General features: G+C 51.3%; 1 protein-coding gene across 1 annotated transcript; it reads right to left on the bottom strand.

Moving 5' to 3' along the window:
- Positions 1 to 1,312: 1,312 nt before the first annotated feature.
- Positions 1,313 to 20,567, bottom strand: LOC139750036 (uncharacterized). The gene is made up of 5 exons (XM_071664373.1): positions 20,180 to 20,567; positions 8,064 to 8,229; positions 7,172 to 7,918; positions 2,866 to 3,281; positions 1,313 to 1,735 (listed from the first exon to the last, which is right to left on the bottom strand). The coding sequence occupies exons 1-5, from the start codon at positions 20,204 to 20,206 to the stop codon at positions 1,313 to 1,315; spliced, it is 1,779 nt and encodes a 592-aa protein (XP_071520474.1). The 5' UTR covers positions 20,207 to 20,567.
- Positions 20,568 to 20,878: the final 311 nt, after the last annotated feature.

Genomic DNA, 20,878 nt, shown 5'->3' with positions numbered 1-20,878 from the left:
TCCATCACATCCAAATATGAAGTTTTTCAGATAAGCCGAAAACGAGAAACAGGCGAATTAACATAGTGTTTTGATATCAATGAGTGTGTGTGTGTGTGAGGGGGAGGCTGGAAGTGCTCATACCCTAAATCAGTATCACATTGGTAATACTGATGGAGGACAGTGTCAGATATATCCAGGATTTATGTTTTCAAACCCTTTCATTTACCTGCTGGACTCTGTGAGTGCAGTATTTATAAGGGACGCCCATGGACGCATTCAAAGGCCTGTGTTTGCAATTTGCTATGTGTTTGTCCGACTTCCGGGAAGCCAGGAAAGCATTGTCATCACACACGGGAAAAGCCCCGTTCCAAATTTTCGCTCTCGTCAGTAATGGTTCGATGGAATGATATTGGAATCCTGAATGATCAAATAGTCCACTATGTCTCTATTTGTAAGAGGGAGATTTTCTTTTTTTTTTATGTACACAGACTAAATATTTACGATATTCATGAGAAAATACACAGGTCTGTACAGTTCAACCCCTTGCTTTATATACCTTATGGAGGTCCGGTAAAACGCGCTCGGGATTTTCATCCTTAAATGTTTTAAGTTTGGTTAAGATACAATCTAATATTCCGATCACGGGTTTTTCATTTCTTTTTCTTACCAGTCGGTGTCGTATAATGCGCATGGAACCAAATCCACCTCCTGCTTTAATTAAAAACAAGAGATAGCCTAGCTAACGCATGGGCCATTATTGTAAATCCTTTTGCTTCAGTATTGAAGCCTAGCTTGGCAGATGTTGACACGTTCATATTGAGAGCTGTGTCATGTATGCTGTTAGACTTTAATTGTCTTACTGGGAATGATTTCTGTTACACCTGAAATATATATACTTCTGGTCGTGTGTCAACCGTTCTGACATTTTTGATAAAATTATTGAGAACTGAGCGCACTAAATGTAAGACAGAATCGTTAACATACATGTCAAACACATCAAGAATAAAATATATTTTCAATGACATTTTGACATTTATTCCATCAATTGACATGATGATTCATACACCTAGAAACCAGAACACAACATGAACATTAATATCCGTGGTGTCGTGTTGCTGGTTATGAACAATGTCCACAGTTCACATACATTAACCACATACAATCACGGTGTCATGATCATACCCTACCTCACAGTTGTGTCTGAGACGCATTTCATTACATGACGAAGAATAACAACACCACTGCTAACGAGATGAAGGCATGAATGTAGTAGTTCTATTATCATTCCTTTAAGTTAGCTTTAACATGCCAGTTTTCCTAATCTAAGAGTTCATGGAAAATGGGGGCCATCCTCGTGTAACACATTGAGAATGAGATAAATACTCTGAGCAATAACTTGAGTCATGTCCACCAGAAGGTTAGGTATGTTCGTCATCATGTTCCATCTCGAGCTGGATCTTGATACTTGATGGTACAACCGTTGGATATAATGACTTCTACAAGCAGGAGCTTGGTACGGTGGACTCTTCTGAAGCAGTAAAGGCCTTTGACGACGCTGTTCTATACTCCTTTCTATCCTCTGACGAGGAAGATAATTTTCCCCTTTGCGGTATTTAGCCACATTGCCAGGCGGGGAGAGTCCGGGAACACCTAGTGACCTACTTTTACCACACTGATCTATGGGCCCTCCCTCCACTGGACGTCCATAATACAACCTTGAAGAAAGCCAGCGTCCCTTGGGATCATTCCAAAACTACATGTGAAGTCGTATCCAACATTTTATTTAGAAAAAATACAAGAAAATCCATAACAGATAACAATATTATTTACAAGTATTAGAACTCCTTGATACACTGCTTCCTGGAGAAGGTGGTAACATTCTAGTGGAAGACGAGTCATCAAAAACAAGAAACAAAGACGATTTGTGATTGGTTTTTGAGGTTGACTCTTAGAAATGTCACCTACAGCTGAGACACACCGCAGAAGTCAACCTCTAAGTTTAAGGATGCCCTTAAACTTGCGATAAACCTCAGAAGTCAACCCTCAGGTTTTAAGATATCCCTTAAACCTCATAAGTCAACTTAAATTTAAAGATGCCCCAAAACTTGATATGAACATCAGAAGTCATCCCTAGGGTTTTAAGATGCCCCTAAACTTGTGGTAAACCTTGGAAGTCAACCTTTCAATTTAAAGATGCCCCAAAACTTGTCCTGAACTTCAGAAATCAACCTTTGAAATTAAAGATGCCTCTAAACTTATCGAATATCCTTTTCAGTGGTCTAGGACGGGGTTTTGGTCGGTGGGGCCTCACTAGTATTGCTCCGTAGCCTCCACCACCACTACCACCACCGTAGCCTCCACCACCACCCCCACCACCGTAACCTCCACCACCACTACCACCACCGTAAACTCCACCACCGTAGCCTCCTCCACTACCACCACCATGGCTACCACCAGCGCCATAGACTCCACCACCATTATGTCCTCCAGAGTTGCCACCACCATAACCACCACCCATTCCTCCACCACCATATCCACCACCCATTCCTCCACCACTCACTCCACCACCATAACCACCACTCATCCCTCCACCACCATAGCCACCACTCATCCCGCCACCACCATGACCACCACTCATCCCTCCACCACCATGACCACCACTCATCCCTCCACCACCATAGCCACCACTCACCCCTCCACCGCTTCCTCCACCACTATATCCAGTGGAACTTATACTGATGTAACCGCTGCTCCCACCTCCAACACCACCACCTCCCCCACCGCCACCGTATCCACCTCCCCCACCACCACCTCCCCCACCTCCACCGTATCCACCTCCCTCACCTCCACCGTATCCACCTCCCCCTCCACCACCACCAAAACCATGGCTTTCAAGACCGCCTCCTCCATAATCTCCACCTCCACCCTCATCTCCACCGTCGAATCCACCATCCAAGTGGAAGACGCCAAAACTGGAGGTGGAGGATCCACTACCTCCAGTGGAGGCAGAGGGTACACCATAGGAGGTACTAGGAGCCGCCGGTACACCATAGGAGGTACTGGGTGCCGCCGGTGCGCCATAGGAAGTACTAGGTGCCGCCGGTGCGCCATAGGAAGTACTAGGTGCCGCCGGTGCGCCATAGGAAGTACTAGGTGCCGCCGGTGCGCCATAGGAGGTACTAGGTGCCGCCGGTGCGCCATAGGAGGTACTGGGTGCCGCCGGTGCGCCATAGGAGGTACTAGGTGCCGCCGGTGCGCCATAGGAGGTACTGGGTGCCGCCGGTACACCAGAGGAGGTACTGGGTGCCGCACCGTAAGATGTACCAGGAGGTGAAGCTATGTTGTAGGAAGAACCGGGAGGGTTAGGAGCGCCGTATGGACTACCGCCACTGTATCCTCCTCCTCCTCCACCAACTACAGAACTACCGCCACTGTATCCTCCTCCTCCACCACCACCACCTCCAGAACTGCCGCCACTGTATCCTCCTCCTCCACCTCCTCCTCCAGAACTACCGCCACTGTATCCTCCTCCTCCGCCTCCTCCTCCACCTCCAGAACTACCGCCACTGTATCCTCCTCCTCCTCCACCACCTCCAGAACTGCCGCCACTGTATCCTCCTCCTCCACCTCCTCCTCCAGAACTACCGCCACTGTATCCTACTCCTCCGCCTCCTCCTTCACCTCCAGAACTACCGCCACTGTATCCTCCTCCTCCGCCTCCTCCTCCTCCAGAACTACCGCCACTGTATCCTCCTCCTCCTCCTCCACCACCACCTCCAGAACTACCACCAATGTATCCTCCCCCTCCTCCACCACCTCCAGAACTACCACCACTGTATCCTCCTCCTCCACCACCACCACCACCAGAACTACCGCCACTGTATCCTCCTCCTCCACCACCACCTCCAGAACTACCGCCACTGTATCCTCCTCCACCACCACCACCTCCAGAACTACCGCCACTGTATCCTCCTCCACCACCACCTCCAGAACTACCAACACTGTATCCTCCTCCTCCACCACCACCTCCAGAACTACCGCCACTGTATCCTCCTCCACCACCACCTCCAGAACTACCAATACTGTATCCTCCTCCACCACCACCACCACCTCCAGAACTACCGCCACTGTATCCTCCTCCTCCACCACCCCCTCCAGAACTACCGCCACTGTATCCTCCTCCTCCACTTCCTCCTCCAGAACTACCGCCACTGTATCCTCCTCCTCCACCACCACCTCCACCAGAACTACCGCCACTGTATCCTCCTCCACCACCACCACCACCTCCAGAACTACCGCCACTGTATCCTCCTTCTCCACCACCACCTCCAGAACTACCGCCACTGTATCCTCCTCCTCCACCACCACCTCCAGAACTACCACCACTGTATCCTCCTCCTCCTCCACCACCTCCAGAACTACCGCCACTGTATCCTCCTCCTTCTCCTCCACCTCCAGAACTACCGCCACTGTATCCTCCTCCTCCACTTCGTCCTCCAGAACTACCGCCACTGTATCCTCCTCCACCACCACCACCTCCAGAACTACCGCCACTGTATCCTCCTCCACCACCACCACCTCCAGAACTACCGCCACTGTATCCTCCTCCACCACCACCACCTCCAGAACTACCGCCACTGTATCCTCCTCCACTTCCTCCTCCAGAACTACCGCCACTGTATCCTCCTCCACCACCACCACCTCCAGAACTACCGCCACTGTATCCTCCTCCTCCACCACCACCACCTCCAGAACTACCGCCACTGTATCCTCCTCCACCACCACCTCCAGAACTACCGCCACTGTATCCTCCTCCACCACCACCACCTCCAGAACTACCGCCACTGTATCCTCCTCCTCCTCCACCACCACCTCCAGAACTACCGCCACTGTATCCTCCTCCACCACCACCTCCAGAACTACCAACACTGTATCCTCCTCCACCACCACCACCTCCAGAACTACCGCCACTGTATCCTCCTCCTCCACTTCCTCCTCCAGAACTACCGCCACTGTATCCTCCTCCACCACCACCACCTCCAGAACTACCGCCACTGTATCCTCCTCCTCCTCCACCACCACCTCCAGAACTACCGCCACTGTATCCTCCTCCACTTCCTCCTCCAGAACTACCGCCACTGTATCCTCCTCCACCACCACCACCTCCAGAACTACCGCCACTGTATCCTCCTCCTCCACTTCCTCCTCCAGAACTACCGCCACTGTATCCTCCTCCACCACCACCACCTCCAGAACTACCGCCACTGTATCCTCCTCCTCCTCCACCACCACCTCCAGAACTACCGCCACTGTATCCTCCTCCACCACTACCACCTCCAGAACTACCGCCACTGTATCCTCCTCCACCACCACCACCTCCAGAACTACCGCCATTGTATCCTCCTCCTCCACCACCACCTCCAGAACTACCGCCACTGCATCCTCCACCACCACCACCTCCAGAATTACCACCACTGTATCCTCCTCCACCACCACCACCACCTCCAGAACTACCGCCACTGTATCCTCCTCCTCCACCACCACCTCCAGAACTACCGCCACTGTATCCTCCTCCTCCACCACCACCACCTCCAGAACTGCCGCCACTGTATCCTCCTCCTCCACCACCACCTCCAGAACTACCAACACTGTATCCTCCTCCACCACCACCACCACCGAACTACCACACCTCCAGAACTACCGCCACTGTATCCTCCTCCCACCACCACCACCTCCAGAAACTACCGCCACTGTATCCTCCTCCTCCACCACCACCTCCAGAACTACGCCACTGTATCCTCCTCCACCACCACCTCCCAGAACTACCGCCACTGTATCCTCCTCCCCACCACCACCTCCAGAACTACCGCACTGTATCTCCTCCTCCACCCCCTCCAGAACTACCGCCACTGTATCCTCCTCCCACCACCACCTCCAGAACTACCGCCACTGTATCCTCCTCCTCCCACCACCACCTCCAGAACTACCGCCACTGTATCCTCCTCCCACTACCACCTCCAGAACTACCGCCACTGTATCCTCCCCACCACCACCACTCCAGACTACCCATGTATCCTCCTCCCACCACACCCCAGAACACCGCACTGATCCTCTCCCCACTCCCCTCCAGAACTACCACTGTTCCTCCTCCACCCACCACCTCCAGAACTACCGCCACTGTATCCTCCTCCACCACCACCACCTCCAGAACTACCGCCACTGTATCCTCCTCCTCCACCACCACCACCTCCAGAACTACCGCCACTGTATCCTCCTCCTCCTCCACCACTCCCAGAACTACCGCCACTGTATCCTCCTCCTCCACCACCACCTACAGAACTACCGCCACTGTATCCTCCTCCTCCACCACCACTTCCAGAACTACCGCCACTGTATCCTCCTCCTCCTCCACCACTCCCAGAACTACCGCCACTGTATCCTCCTCCTCCTCCACCACCACCTCCAGAACTACCGCCGCTGTATCCTCCTCCTCCAAAACTACCGCCACTGTATCCTCCTCCTCCTCCTCCACCACCACCTCCAGAACTACCGCCACCGTATCCTTCTCCTCCTCCTCCACCACCACCTCCAGAACTACCGCCACTGTATCCTCCTCCTCCACCACCACCTCCAGAACTACCGCCACTGTATCCTGCTCCACCACCACCACCTCCAGAATTACCACCACTGTATCCTCCTCCTCCACCACCACCTCCAGAACTACCGCCACTGTATCCTCCTCCACCACCACCTCCTCCAGAACTACCGCCACTGTATCCTCCTCCTCCACCACCACCTCCAGAACTACCAACACTGTATCCTCCTCCACCACCACCACCTCCAGAACTACCGCCACTGTATCCTCCTCCTCCACCACCACCTCCAGAATTACCACCACTGTATCCTCCTCCACCACCACCTCCAGAATTACCGCCACTGTAGCCTCCTCCTCCACCACCACCTCCAGAACTACCACCACTGTATCCTCCTCCTCCACCACCACCTCCAGAACTACCAACACTGTATCCTCCTCCACCACCACCACCACCACCTCCAGAACTATCGCCACTGTATCCTCCTCCACCACCACCACCTCCAGAACTACCGCCACTGTATCCTCCTCCTCCACCACCACCTCCAGAACTACCGCCACTGTATCCTCCTCCTCCACCACCACCTCCAGAATTACCACCACTGTATCCTCCACCACCACCACCTCCAGAACTACCAGTTCCATATCCACCTCCTCCACCTCCAAACACCCCTAAACCTACTCCACCCCCTACAGAACCTCCACCTCCGTATCCTGCTCCACTGCCTGGGGCTCCACCATGGGAGGTGTCGGGTGTGGCAGAGGCCTGGTACGACTGCGTGGACGTGCAAAGGACATCATCAGGCCGGTCTGGCGCTGTGAAGAGAGGATCATACGACTGACTCGGGGCAGAAGGAGTACCTCCAGCGTGAGCAGTGCTATGCGGGACATTGTAACCTTGACCGATGGCGTTGTTATCAAAGGAAGACGTTCCTCCTGCAGGAGCGTCACGTCCATTGTAGTCGGCGTCGAGTATACCAAAGAGGGAGTCCAAACCCGGACCGTCGTAGGTCACGGTGACTGCTGGACGGGGTGACTCCTGCGAGGGCTGGCTGAGGGAGGTCGGTGAGTAACTCCCTGACGGTGACTGCAACGCGTCCTCCGCCCCGAAGTTGATGATGCTGTCGGGGCTGATGGTGAGAGCCGCCGGCGAGGCGTAGGTGTTGCTGGGCAGGGAGAGATCCTGCGGAGGGACGACGTAACTGCCCTTGAAGGTGAGGGAAGCAGGCACTGGCTTCTGGGAGGCATGGCTGGGCGACACCTGAAGGGGCAGTGGCTGCACGGGGAGCGTTGCCTGCCCAGACAGCTGGTACAGAGGGGGTGGCGGGATGTTGCCCTGGTCAGCTGGCGAGGAGGGAGAGGGAGAGAGAGGGAGACCTGTTATGAGAAGCAGCAGGGGGTCACCTCACACAGCCATACACAACATTACTGGATTGAGGAGGAGGAAGAAGGATGGATCAACACAGATACTCATGACTATACCACTCACCTTTCCTCTTCTCGATCTTGCTCTCGTCAGCTTCCAAGTCATCGGCGAAGAGCTGCTGCTGCTGCTGCTGCTTCTCCTCAACCTTCGGGGCCTCCTGCTTCGATTCTTCCACTGTCAGAAGCTCGAGACCGCTGGCCGCTGGGCCAACCAAACCCACCGCCGCCACCTGCGCCAGAGGATCGTGTCAGCATGTGGAGGGCGGGGCACGGGAGGGCAGGGCAGGGGAAGGCAGGGCAGGACAGAGCGGGGGAGGGCAGGGTAGAGCAGGGGAGGGCAGGGGAGGGCAGGGCAGGGCAGGGGAGGTGAGACATAGGGAGAATGAGAGACGAGGGAGTACAGGACATACAAAGAGGAGGAGACGGAAGTGTAGGGTAGAGGGAAGGACAGAATACCAGGAATGGCGGAGGAATAAGGTGAAAAATATGACTGAAAAGGACGGATAAGAAAGAGAAAAATTACAGCATGGGTGAGTGACATTAGCGGACGGTTATGATAACATGCGAACAGTGAGAGGAGAAAGTAGAGTGAGCGGGTGAGAGGAAGGTCAAGGAGAGGCTGAGGCATTGTGAGGATAACAGTGTGAGGAAGGAACGTAGACCTACAAGCAAAACAGAGGCTCGAGTATATAGGGAGGAGAGATAATACAAGCCTTTGTGGCCACGATGGTACGACTCTTGCTCACACCATCATACCCAGGGATTGTACCGTCGTGATCAAGGGTCGTCCCGTCGTGATCAACGGTCGTAACGTCATACTCAAGGGTCGCACCGTCGTACTCAAGGGTCGCACCGTCGCACTCAAGGGTCGTACCGTCATGTTCAAATGATTAAGAACAAAAATGACATCAACTCAGTCAAAACTATAACCCATCTGTGTACCATCACTATGACCAACATGAGGTGGGACACATCTGTGTACCGTCACTATGACCAACATGAGGTGGGACATATCTGTGTACCATCACTATGACCAACATGAGGTGGGACATATCTGTGTACCATCACTATGACCAACATGAGGTGGGACACATCTGTGTACCGTCACTATGACCAACATGAGGTGGAACACATCTGTGTACCGTCACTATGACCAACATGAGGTGGGACATATCTGTGTACCATCACTATGACCAACATGAGGTGGGACACATCTGTGTACCGTCACTATGACCAACATGAGGTGGGACACATCTGTGTACCGTCACTATGACCAACATGAGGTGGGACATATCTGTGTACCGTCACTATGACCAACATGAGGTGGGACATATCTGTGTACCGTCACTATGACCAACATGAGGTGGAACCCATCTGTGTACCGTCACTATGACCAACATGAGGTGGGACACATCTGTGTACCATCACTATGACCAACATGAGGTGGAACACATCTGTGTACCGTCACTATGACCAACATGAGGTGGAACACATCTGTGTACCGTCACTATGACCAACATGAGGTGGAACACATCTGTGTACCGTCACTATGACCAACATGAGGTGGGACACATCTGTGTACCGTCACTATGACCAACATGAGGTGAGACACAGCTGTGTCCTGCTTGTCATGCAGACCCGGGAAATAAAGGAGGCAACAGAAAACAAAAGATGTTGTTAAGATCCTTCTCAGATACAAATTGCCTCTCAGGCTCCCCCACTCAGCTCGCCTGTACGGGCCATCAGGGAATATTTAAGTCCGTTTGAAATGCAAATGGAAGGAACTGTGACGAAGACTGAGATGGGAGGGGAAGGTGGGTGGGGTTTTAGAGAGATATTATGTCACCCGTTTGAGAGAGAGAGAGAGAGAGAGAGAGAGAGAGAGAGAGAGAGAGAGAGAGAGAGAGAGAGAGAGAGAGAGAGAGAGAGAGAGAGAGTATTCCTCTTACACTGCTTCATTCCTTCCTTATCATAAAGTCATATCATTCACATTTGGATCTGAAAGGTAATTGATTCAAATGTTCCTCGCGACTGTACATCAAACAGTTCAACACATATTTCCCCCCACGACGAAGAGAGGGAAAACTAAGGGGGTGACTTGCGTGACTTTGTTTCCACCCCAAGTGTGAGTGAAAGGAAGAGCCAGGCGCCTCGACAGCTGCAATCCTGGAGGAGGTGCTGTAACCTCAGGTGGGAATTATCAACACCCTTATCACGAACTTTCCACCGTGTACACATCCATCCCAGGCGCTCTCGCGGGGGTTGTTCATTTTCTTTTGTTACTGCGTGACACCAAGGGCGCGCACTTCCCTTAAGCATGCGACGGGAGGCAACCATGCGAGGTGAACTGTTATTCAAAGCGAGGTCTTATCAGAGATGGTGTTCCTTTCTGTTGCTCTCGCTCCACCTAACGCGTCTTCCTTCCTTTCTCTTCGGCCTCAGAGAGAGAGAGAGAGAGAGAGAGAGAGAGAGAGAGAGAGAGAGAGAGAGAGAAAACTTCCTGCCATTCACTCCCTCCTCTCCCTTTCTCTTATCTCTCTACACATCAATTTCTTCTTTAGACCATCCCTTCCTCTTTCTACCCTTCGTTCCAGTACTTTATCCTTTCTCTCTTTCCCTCGTCTTTTCCTTTGAGTCTTCCCCTTGTGTGAGCGTCCATCCAATTCCTTCCTGCCTCTTCCCTTCCCCACACGCTTACGTGGCAGCTGCAGCGCTCCTCCTCCCTCCTGCTAGGGGAGGAACCACTCTCCCTCAAGTCCCCAACCTCTAGGGGAACCATCCTCCCCAATCCCCTACTCCTGGGGCTGTTGCTGTCAGTCATTTAGCACTTTGGTAATTACATCGATACAACAACAGGAAAAATGTGACGATCAAGATGCGCACGGAAGCTATTAACTCAAGATAATTAAACTGTGTGATTAATTTGTAGACATAGTGTATCAAATAAGTTTCATGCTGGTTATATATATATATATATATATATATATATATATATATATATATATATATATATATATATGCGTGGCAATGTCAGGAACAGGCGACTAAGTCTACGAAGGGGCAAAACTAATCCTCCCTTGGCTTCTACCCTAGTTCTTGCTTCTAGAAAGTGATGATACAGGAGGGGACGAATTCCCTCCAGCTCCCCTCCCGCTTCCGTCATGAGAGGCAGGAGGTACGTGGCGCAACACATCACAACATCATCATCTCTGACGTTCCTGGTGGATCCGTTGTGGACTCGAGGCACGTCAAGTCTTGCGTGCTGACGCCCTAAATGACTCCAGACGACCGGGGATACCCTCCTGCAGGAGCGTTTGCCCGGAATAACAAGGAGAGATGATGACACTGGCTGGGTCCGAGAAACGCCTCTGCACAGGGAAGGCTCCGTCAGACATGGAGTTACGGATGTATGGAGAGGGAGTGTTTAGCTTAGCCGCCGACAGACGTGTCGGGTGTTTTGAGATCTGAACCTGACGTAAGGGGAGGAAGTACCTTAGAGGCGTCCTCCCTCGTAAGCTTCGTCGGGTTTATGCCTGACGTGGAGGGGGACGGACGACCTTGTCATACGACGGCCTCGTCCTCAGGCGTATTCTTACGACCTCACCGTCAGTAGTTGTGGAGGGGGGTGGGTGAAAGTCGCCTACTCTCATCTGTTCTGATGTCCGTGGTTCACAAGGTTGTTCGTGGCTTCTCAAAGCACACGTAATGAGGTACCGACAAACCCACAGATGGCAGCACAGTCAGGTGCTGCAGACCGTGTACACACACACACACACACACACACACACACACACACGCACTTTTTAAGTACAGAACAAATAGGTCATTACAAACAGGAAATTACATACAATCATCTTAAAAAACACATATTGATACACGTATTCAGGTGAAGACACACACAAATACACAAACACTTACACCAAAACATATATACATACACACTATCACATATTTGTGTATCCAATTAAGAAAAGAGACAATATTGTAAAACTTCCGCCATAACACACACATGATGATCACACTTTCTCTTTCACACACACACACACACACACACACACACACACACACACACACACGACCAAAATCCCTCACACCTTCATTCCCGTCTCATACATGTTCATTTTCCTCCTCATTTAGCAAGACAATCGCCCGAGTTTTCTCCGCTACCAAGACCACTGAGGCCTTCCCGGGAGGGGGGGGGGCCTCCACCCCCACCTGGCCGGACTGGGAGTTGCCGTACCGTGGGACGTTTTAGGCTGGGGTTTGGGAGGGTCGTGGGGCTGATTATGGTCAGCTGAGGAGGTGTTGTGTGTTTAAACTCACACCCTTGAGCACGACGGTACGACCCTTGAGCACGACGGCACGACCCTTGATCACGACGGTACGACCCTTGAGTATGGTGACCTAGGAGGCCTTGAAGGACCAGAACACAGGCCTGAGCATGATCCCTAAGGCTTAAGGCTCAGGTGCCCAAGCGTCTCCAACGCCTCGCTGAGCACTGAGGTCCCTCCTTCCCTTCCTACGTAGGTGTGTAAGGAGATTCCACTGGGCATATCAGGAGAGCTACTGAGACCATCTCCAGAGAACTAATTTACCTCAAACCCACACACTAAGAAAGACTTGAAACCCACAGAAGACTCTCTTGGAATCTTATATCAGTGACGCACGTAACGTGTGTGTGTGTGTGTGTGTGTGTGTGTGTCATGATGACGTCGCTTTTCCATAATTACTTCAGACATCTTTGAGGAAGAGGAGGCTATCATATTCCCTCTCTGATCACACTGTGATTTCTTGCTCTGCCCTCGAGCGTACGCACCTTACGCCAGGGACACACACACACACACACACACACACACACACACACACACAAGGGATAGAAGTGATAAAAAATTTGGTGTAATATTAAAGTAGCGACGAGAAATGTCAATAGTGGCGAGAGAATGTAGTACAGTACCTCCCTCTCCCTCTGTATTATCACTCGTCATCATTCTGGCAGACCTGAGATCTCTTTTCCCCTCGACAAACATTATCTTCGTCTCTCTCTACAGACACATCGTCGCTACGTCCTCGCCTTTGGCCTTTGCTCTGACCTCCATGGATCAGGCCAAAGGTGTGTTGGGTTAGAGAGATGATTAAGGGGAGAGAGAGAGAGAAAAGTAGGAAAACAAGAATGAAACTAGAAAGAAACTGAACAAAAACATTAGGTTCCATTCTACAGAAGGAGACCTGAACATCATGTTCGAAGAACTCATCCAACAACATAACATTACTAACGCAAGCAGTAAGTAATTTGGCACATAACTTACACACTGAATAATTTGCTAACTACCCAATTTGGTGAAGTATGAAAAGTACGGAAATCCCTGCTATACCTAATGACCATCACAGTGTCAAACGACCGTCATTAAATAAATGGCTTCAGTCATAACTACCTGCCATTGTTACTCCACAATCGTAATTGACTTTATTGTCCACCGAGCACGTAGTACACGTACTTACTGCGTGTATTTTGTGCTCATGATTACAACAAGGAGTTACAGTCGTTACTGAATACTAGTATTTACTCCTTGTACTCACTCCTACTACTACTCCTCCTCACTGCAGACAAAATATTACCATTTTGGGTTTATATGTTACGTGTTTGGTGAAGCCGTACAGCAGCAAGCGAGGGACTTGGGATAATGTTCTCTATTCAAAAGAGACAGAAACCCCAGTCTTGGCGTTATATTATATCTTAATGTTACATAATATCTCAAGGATACCCTTTAATGGATGCTTCTGACAGACCCCGAACACCTCCAACCCGAACACTACCCAACCCGAACACTGCCCAACCCGAACACTGCCAACCCGAACACCACCGCCCGATAACGCTTGTTTACCATTGACATCTTAGCTACGTCTCTACCCTGTATATCAACTGACTGTTCTACGTCTTCTATCTCATTCTTGTATCTCTCCCCTGACGATGTGATCATTACACGAAAGTGCACTTGGGAACTTGTCGTGTTTCATTTTCCTCGTGATCATATGGAATATACTAGATCACGCGCACCACTGTGACTTCACGCAATATATATATATATATATATATATATATATATATATATATATATATATATATATATATAACACGTTATATATATATATATATATATATATATATATATATATATATATATATAACACGTTATATATATATATATATATATATATATATATATATATATATATATATATATATATATATATATATATATGTATAACACGTTATATATATATATGTATATATATATATATATATATATATATATATATATATATATATATATATATATATATATATATATATATATATATATATATATAACACGAGAGTGACGGAGTATACCGTCCGGGTTGATGCAGAGCGTGAGTGATGTTTCTACTGAGGGAAAAACGCGGAGCGGAATGGCAGAAATGAGCGAGGGTTGCGAACAATGACACAGCACGTAGGCGAGACCTAGCTAAAGCATACCTCTCACGCGCCGCCGTCTGCCTCTGATGACTCTCTCGTCGTCTGCTGCGTCACACACCTGGCATTAGAGAGAGAGAGAGAGAGAGAGAGAGAGAGAGAGAGAGAGAGAGAGAGAGAGAGAGAGAGAGGGGAGGAGGAGGAGGTTACTCCAGAGACCTAGAGAGAGAGGTTTCCCCGAGCTGACGAGGGTACGTTGCCCCCTCCGGGGCGAAGCCCGGGTACGATGGCCGGACCTTCCTACCCCGGGTAAGAGCGTGGCGTACGATACTCGTGATGCACAGAAGACTTACCCAACGTTAGATAAAGGACGTCGAATGTTTTTTCCTAAATAGATCATTATTATCGGTATGTGTAGACATACTCACTGAATGATTTACTACAGATGTGAGTATATTATGTCTGTCTATCTGTCTCTCTGTCTATCTGTCTGTCTGTCTATCTCTCTGCCTGTCTCACGAAACATGTTAACATGATCAAGAGGAAAAAAGAAAACGGGGAAAAAAAGTCTGGGAAAAATAATGTCGAATATAAAATGAAATTACGAAAGTAAAAGTTACTTTCTTTTTTTTTTAATCCACCAGAGATACACGTCACGTAATTTCTTCTACTTTTTGTTTTCCTCTTTAAGAAAACGATAAACAAGCGTTAGAAAACGCGGGGTGTGGTTGAAGCGGTCGGTGGGTTGTGAACCACTAGAGCCAGTTTGGTGAGAACCATCTCCACCTCCAACACCTGCTCAGAATATATGAGAGGCGCTCTCATTGAGGTAATCATCAGTCAATGCAGAGTCATCTCTCACAAACACCATCATTCCCACTACACAGAACCACCACCAGCAGCTCCTCCCTCCTCCTCCTCCTCCTTCTGCACCATCTCCTCCACCTCCACCTCCACCTCCTCCTGCCGCTTGCCTCCCAGACGTATGGGCATAGAGAGATAACGTGGAGCGTGGGGACTCGCCCGCGAATACCTCGCTTGTTTCGTAAGACCGTTTGTCCTTGCAGCTAGAGAGAGAGAGAGAGAGAGAGAGAGAGAGAGAGAGAGAGAGAGAGAGAGAGAGAGAGAGAGAGAGAGAGAGACGCGTGTGTCTGGTGGGGTGTGGGGAGGTCTTTTGTCTAGTGGGGTGTGGGGAGGTCTTTTGTCTAGTGGGGTGTGGGGAGGTCTTTTGTCTAGTGGGGTGTGGGGAGGTCGTGTGTCTGGTGGGGTGTGGGGAGGTCGTGTGTCTGGTGGGGTGTGGGGAGGTCGTGTGTCTGGTGGGGTGTGGGGAGGTCGTGTGTCTGGTGGGGTGTGGGGAGGTCGTGTGTCTGGTGGGGTGTGGGGAGGTCGTGTGTCTGGTGGGGTGTGGGGAGGTCGTGTGTCTGGTGGGGTGTGGGGAGGTCGTGTGTCTGGTGGGGTGTGGGGAGGTCTTTTGTCTAGTGGGGTGTGGGGAGGTCTTTTGTCTAGTGGGGTGTGGGGAGGTCGTGTGTCTGGTGGGGTGTGGGGAGGTCTTTTGTCTAGTGGGGTGTGGGGAGGTCTTTTGTCTAGTGGGGTGTGGGGAGGTCTTTTGTCTAGTGGGGTGTGGGGAGGTCTTTTGTCTAGTGGGGTGTGGGGAGGTCGTGTGTCTGGTGGGGTGTGGGGAGGTCTTTTGTCTAGTGGGGTGTGGGGAGGTCTTTTGTCTAGTGGGGTGTGGGGAGGTCTTTTGTCTAGTGGGGTGTGGGGAGGTCGTGTGTCTGGTGGGGTGTGGGGAGGTCGTGTGTCTGGTGGGGTGTGGGGAGGTCGTGTGTCTGGTGGGGTGTGGGGAGGTCGTGTGTCTGGTGGGGTGTGGGGAGGTCGTGTGTCTGGTGGGGTGTGGGGAGGTCGTGTGTCTGGTGGGGTGTGGGGAGGTCGTGTGTCTGGTGGGGTGTGGGGAGGTCGTGCGTCTGGTGGGGTGTGGGGAGGTCGTGTGTCTGGTGGGGTGTGGGGAGGTCGTGTGTCTGGTGGGGTGTGGGGAGGTCGTGTGTCTGGTGGGGTGTGGGGAGGTCGTGTGTCTGGTGGGGTGTGGGGAGGTCGTGTGTCTGGTGGGGTGTGGGGAGGTCGTGTGTCTGGTGGGGTGTGGGGAGGTCTTTTGTCTAGTGGGGTGTGGGGAGGTCTTTTGTCTAGTGGGGTGTGGGGAGGTCTTTTGTCTAGTGGGGTGTGGGGAGGTCGTGTGTCTGGTGGGGTGTGGGGAGGTCGTGTGTCTGGTGGGGTGTGGGGAGGTCGTGTGTCTGGTGGGGTGTGGGGAGGTCGTGTGTCTGGTGGGGTGTGGGGAGGTCGTGTGTCTGGTGGGGTGTGGGGAGGTCGTGTGTCTGGTGGGGTGTGGGGAGGTCTTTTGTCTAGTGGGGTGTGGGGAGGTCTTTTGTCTAGTGGGGTGTGGGGAGGTCTTTTGTCTAGTGGGGTGTGGGGAGGTCTTTTGTCTAGTGGGGTGTGGGGAGGTCGTGTGTCTGGTGGGGTGTGGGGAGGTCGTGTGTCTGGTGGGGTGTGGGGAGGTCGTGTGTCTGGTGGGGTGTGGGGAGGTCGTGTGTCTGGTGGGGTGTGGGGAGGTCGTGTGTCTGGTGGGGTTTGGGGAGGTCTGGAGTCTGGTGGGGTGTGGGGTTCAGATGTAGGAGGTCGTGTGTCTGGTGGGGTGTGGGGAGGTCGTGTGTCTGGTGGGGTGTGGGGAGGTCGGGAGTCTGGTGGGGTGTGGGGTCGTGGCGGTTGTGGGAGTGTGGTCTGTGGGGTGTGGGAGGTCGTGTGTGGGGTGTGGGGGTGGTCGGTCGGGTCTGGTGGGTGTGGGGAGTCGTGGTCTGGGTGTTGGGGAGTCGGGAGTCTGGTGGGGTGTGGAGGGCCCCAGGTGCAGCGGACCCACGCCGTGACTACACCAGTGAATAACATCATTAATAATAACACTCCACACACTTTCTCTCTTCTTAGGTCTGTCTGCTAGTTGCTCTGCATCCTTGTGGTCACTTCCTTATCTGCTTCTCCATCTGTCTGTCTGTCTGGGGCGGCTATCTGTCTCGCTCTATGTGTCTAGCTAACTACATGCCTGTCTGGCAGCTGTCTATTTACTTGTCTCCTTCGGCTGAGTGTATATATGCTCGTCTGCTTGTCTATCTATCTGTCGGCCCGAATGATCGTATATGTGACTTTATGTCTCTATCTGTCCATTATTTATCCTCTCTCTCTCTCTCTCTCTCTCTCTCTCTCTCTCTCTCTCTCTCTTCTCTCTCTCTCTCTCTCTCTCTCTCTCTCTAAAATCCTTCTCCTGTATTCATCGTGAGAGCAACAAAACTCAGGAGTCCCCAGAGATGGACACGTCACCCACCCTGACACAATAACAAACGTTTCACTTTCCTCTTGGCACAAAACTTGTCAGACGAAACGTTTGTCGTCGCCCCCGACGCTGGAGACAACGTTGGCAATCTTTTCTCCGACGGTATTTTGCCTTGATGATGACATGTCTTCTTCCTTCCTCACAATACAGGGTGACAAAGGTTCATGATGGTGTGTCCTATGTACGCCTAAGACATACGTCCTTGAAGCGATAAGACATTGGACCCATTTTCTTTAAGAGTAATTAGAAAATGATTTACGTTTTCCTTCTCCAAGTCTTGCAGGTCAACCGTCTGGTTGGTCAGAGTGAACTCTTTCTTCTCAAATCAAGAAAGTTGTGAAAGTTTTGGGATTGTTAGTACATACTTTTTGATGAGGACGATCATGATACTCCCAACAGCAGCAGCAGGTGTTATGTGTCAGACGTGACACCTGGCGTCTCTGTCTCTAGCTGTCACGTAAACAAGAACAACAACTGCTTTCGAATTTCACTCTTTGGCCAGGACTGCGGCGTAGTTATACCCTGCAGCTTTCAGCACGACGACACGGCCCTTGGGGACGACGGCACGGCCCTTGGGGACGACGGCACGGCCCTTGGGGACGACGGTTCGACCCTTGAGGACAATGATGCGGCCTTTGAGCAAGACGGTACGACCCTTGAGCACGACGGTACGACCCTTGAGCACGATTCTCTGACCAGGGCCAGGGACAGAGTCTGGCCTTGCCTTGTCTGGCATGGTCTGGGTTAAAGGTCAGGCCATCGTGGCCACAATGGGATGTCCAGACATAATGTTTACTCGATATATAGAACAATTCTTGATCAATAGCTCGAGTTCAGCATCTTTTTCACTCACGACGCTTTCCAAACGTGAAAACAACGCCCGGAAAACGAGTCTAAGTTGGCGATCTGACTTCGTGGAGTCATCACCTCGTCAGGCCTTGTGGCACGACGACTGTAGGCAACGACCTGTCGTGTGAGTTACCTGCTGGAGAACTGATCGTCATGCCGCAAGGAACACCGGAGTTCCGATCCGTCTTGACGACACTTCGGTAATCCATTCGGCTCTGATGTGAGAAGACGGCAAACAAATTTGCGTCCCGATGTAAGAACGAAAGAAAAAAAAATGTAATCATTTTGTTGTTGAGGAGGAGGAGGAGGAGGAGGAGGAGCAGGTGTCTGCATGATTGACTGTCTGAACGTGAAGTCTACTTTCCTAAAGCAGCCAGAGGCTGTCAGCTGCTGGTGTAGTAGTTGCTGCTGTCAGCCGCGTCCTAACGAAGTGAAGATCATCTGGTGTCGGGTCGTCGAAGGATTTCCCCCCTTTTTTTTTTTCACTCCCTCTCATTAATGAAGGCAGGACACCAGCAGCACGATCCACCCGACAGTGTCTTGCTTGAAGGCTCAGAGCTGTCAAGGAAGCCCTGGCTTGAGCTGTGCTTGTGTTGCTCGCTGGCGCTTTCACTCCTTCCTTCCCGCCACCGCCGCATCTCCCATGTGAAGCTCGGGTTCGCCCATTGTGTCTGATGGGTTGAATGGGACAGCCTGGGAGCGGCGGAACCACCTAGATGACGGAACGTGTCGTTAAGGACGCAGCAATTACTGACGGTGAATCTAATGACGTATCACACTCGCCCACGTCCCTGAACCGCCCACCTACCCCCGCCCCGCGCCGCCCCCGCCCACCCCCGCGCCGCCCCCGCCCACCACATTCATGAGATGAGACTATATATTCATGTCCACTGTGGCACCATTGGACTTTATTACAGGTCGTCAAAAAAAAAGACGATTGGGTTGTTTGACATATGAACCATAGGTTCGTCCGTACCTGCTCATGCGAACGTTAAAGTCCACCAGCACCTCGAGAATAACTGAACTGGATTTCCGTTTTAAAGTCACAAAGAAATTAAAATGTACGGTTACGTAAGTCTGGGAAATTATCACCGACTAGAATGGAAGTTACAGCAACAGTATTGCCGTTAAAATAAAATAAAAAAAAGTTGAGCTGTAAATCCGTTCAAAGGTTTTTGCTTTTTTTTGTGTGTTTTTGTTTTTTTTTAAACGTTTGGCAACCCTGTAGTGGCACGAGGCGAACATTTACAGTGAACACACTAACATTTGTTGCGAGGGGGGGGTAAAAAAAAAAGTGCACAAAAGCTGAACGATTTCTGTACCAATTCTCCACCTGATAGCGAGTATCGAGAACCGTATGATGGCGGAGGGTAAATATATCCCTTTTTGGCAGTCGAGCACAAAACTGGAGGTGGTGTACACAAGGGATGGTGAGGGAGGGAGAGGAGAGGAGGAAGGTGCAACACAGACACTAAGAGGAGAGGAGACACAGTAGGATGCTTACCAGGACTACAAGACAAATTTCCCTCATACTGGTTGCTTGTAGAAGGATCTACTCTGTGGCGGGAAGTGTGTGCGTCCGTAATCTGTACATTTCCTGCGATGGATAACTTCTTTGAGCGAGCAACAGGAAACTTCGCTTTCCAGGCCGCCACAAGAGACAGAGTGGGGTGTCCGAGACACTTGTCGTTCCTATATGAGGCTCTTCAAACCAGGTAACAAACAAGAACTCCTGCTGGTTCTGTGGCTCGCAGACAAGCCAGCTATAAGACCAGCCGATGGTGAGCCTTCTGACTTTTGTTTGGCTGCGACTCTCCTTCTGAGGAACGTAGGCACTAAGACCACCACGTAAGAGGAGCAGCGGCAGCAGCGGCCGTTGGCGATAACCTCACTCAGCCCAGCCGTCTGGTCCTCCCCTACCCTCAGCCGGGTCTTATATATCTGCTTTCACTCTCCAGCGGCGGATGGGATGGGAAAGTCACCAGCGTCATCCCGTCTTCCAGGTTTCAGCAATGGGTTGCATCCAGCCTTTCAGGTTCCAGCGGTAGGATGCATGTCGTCGTCCAGGATCCAGCATCAGGCTGGGTTCCGTCTGTCAAGTTCCAGTTAGGTGCGTCCCGTCTTCCAGGTGCGTCCCGTCTTCCAGGTCCAAAGAGTTGGTTCGAATCCCGTCTTCCAGGTTCCAGCAGTGGGTTGAATCCCG

This window comes from Panulirus ornatus, chromosome 9 (genome assembly GCF_036320965.1).
Source record: "Panulirus ornatus isolate Po-2019 chromosome 9, ASM3632096v1, whole genome shotgun sequence".
In the NCBI taxonomy this organism is placed as follows: Eukaryota; Metazoa; Arthropoda; class Malacostraca; order Decapoda; family Palinuridae; genus Panulirus; species Panulirus ornatus.
Note: the sequence above shows the minus strand (reverse complement) of the source record. Positions and strands in the feature narration are given on the sequence as shown.

What these genes read in the sequence shown, in the direction of transcription:
- LOC139750036 (XM_071664373.1), bottom strand. Translation starts at nt 20,206, where the DNA reads ATGAGGGAAATTTGTCTTGTAGTCCTG. An exon ending in CAAGATCGAGAAGAGGAAAG is followed by an intron (nt 7,919 to 8,063) that starts GTGAGTGGTATA and finishes CCTCCTCGCCAG; the next exon opens with CTGACCAGGGCAACATCCCG. An exon ending in AGGCGGTCTTGAAAGCCATG is followed by an intron (nt 1,736 to 2,865) that starts GTTTTGGTGGTG and finishes CTTCACATGTAG; the next exon opens with TTTTGGAATGATCCCAAGGG.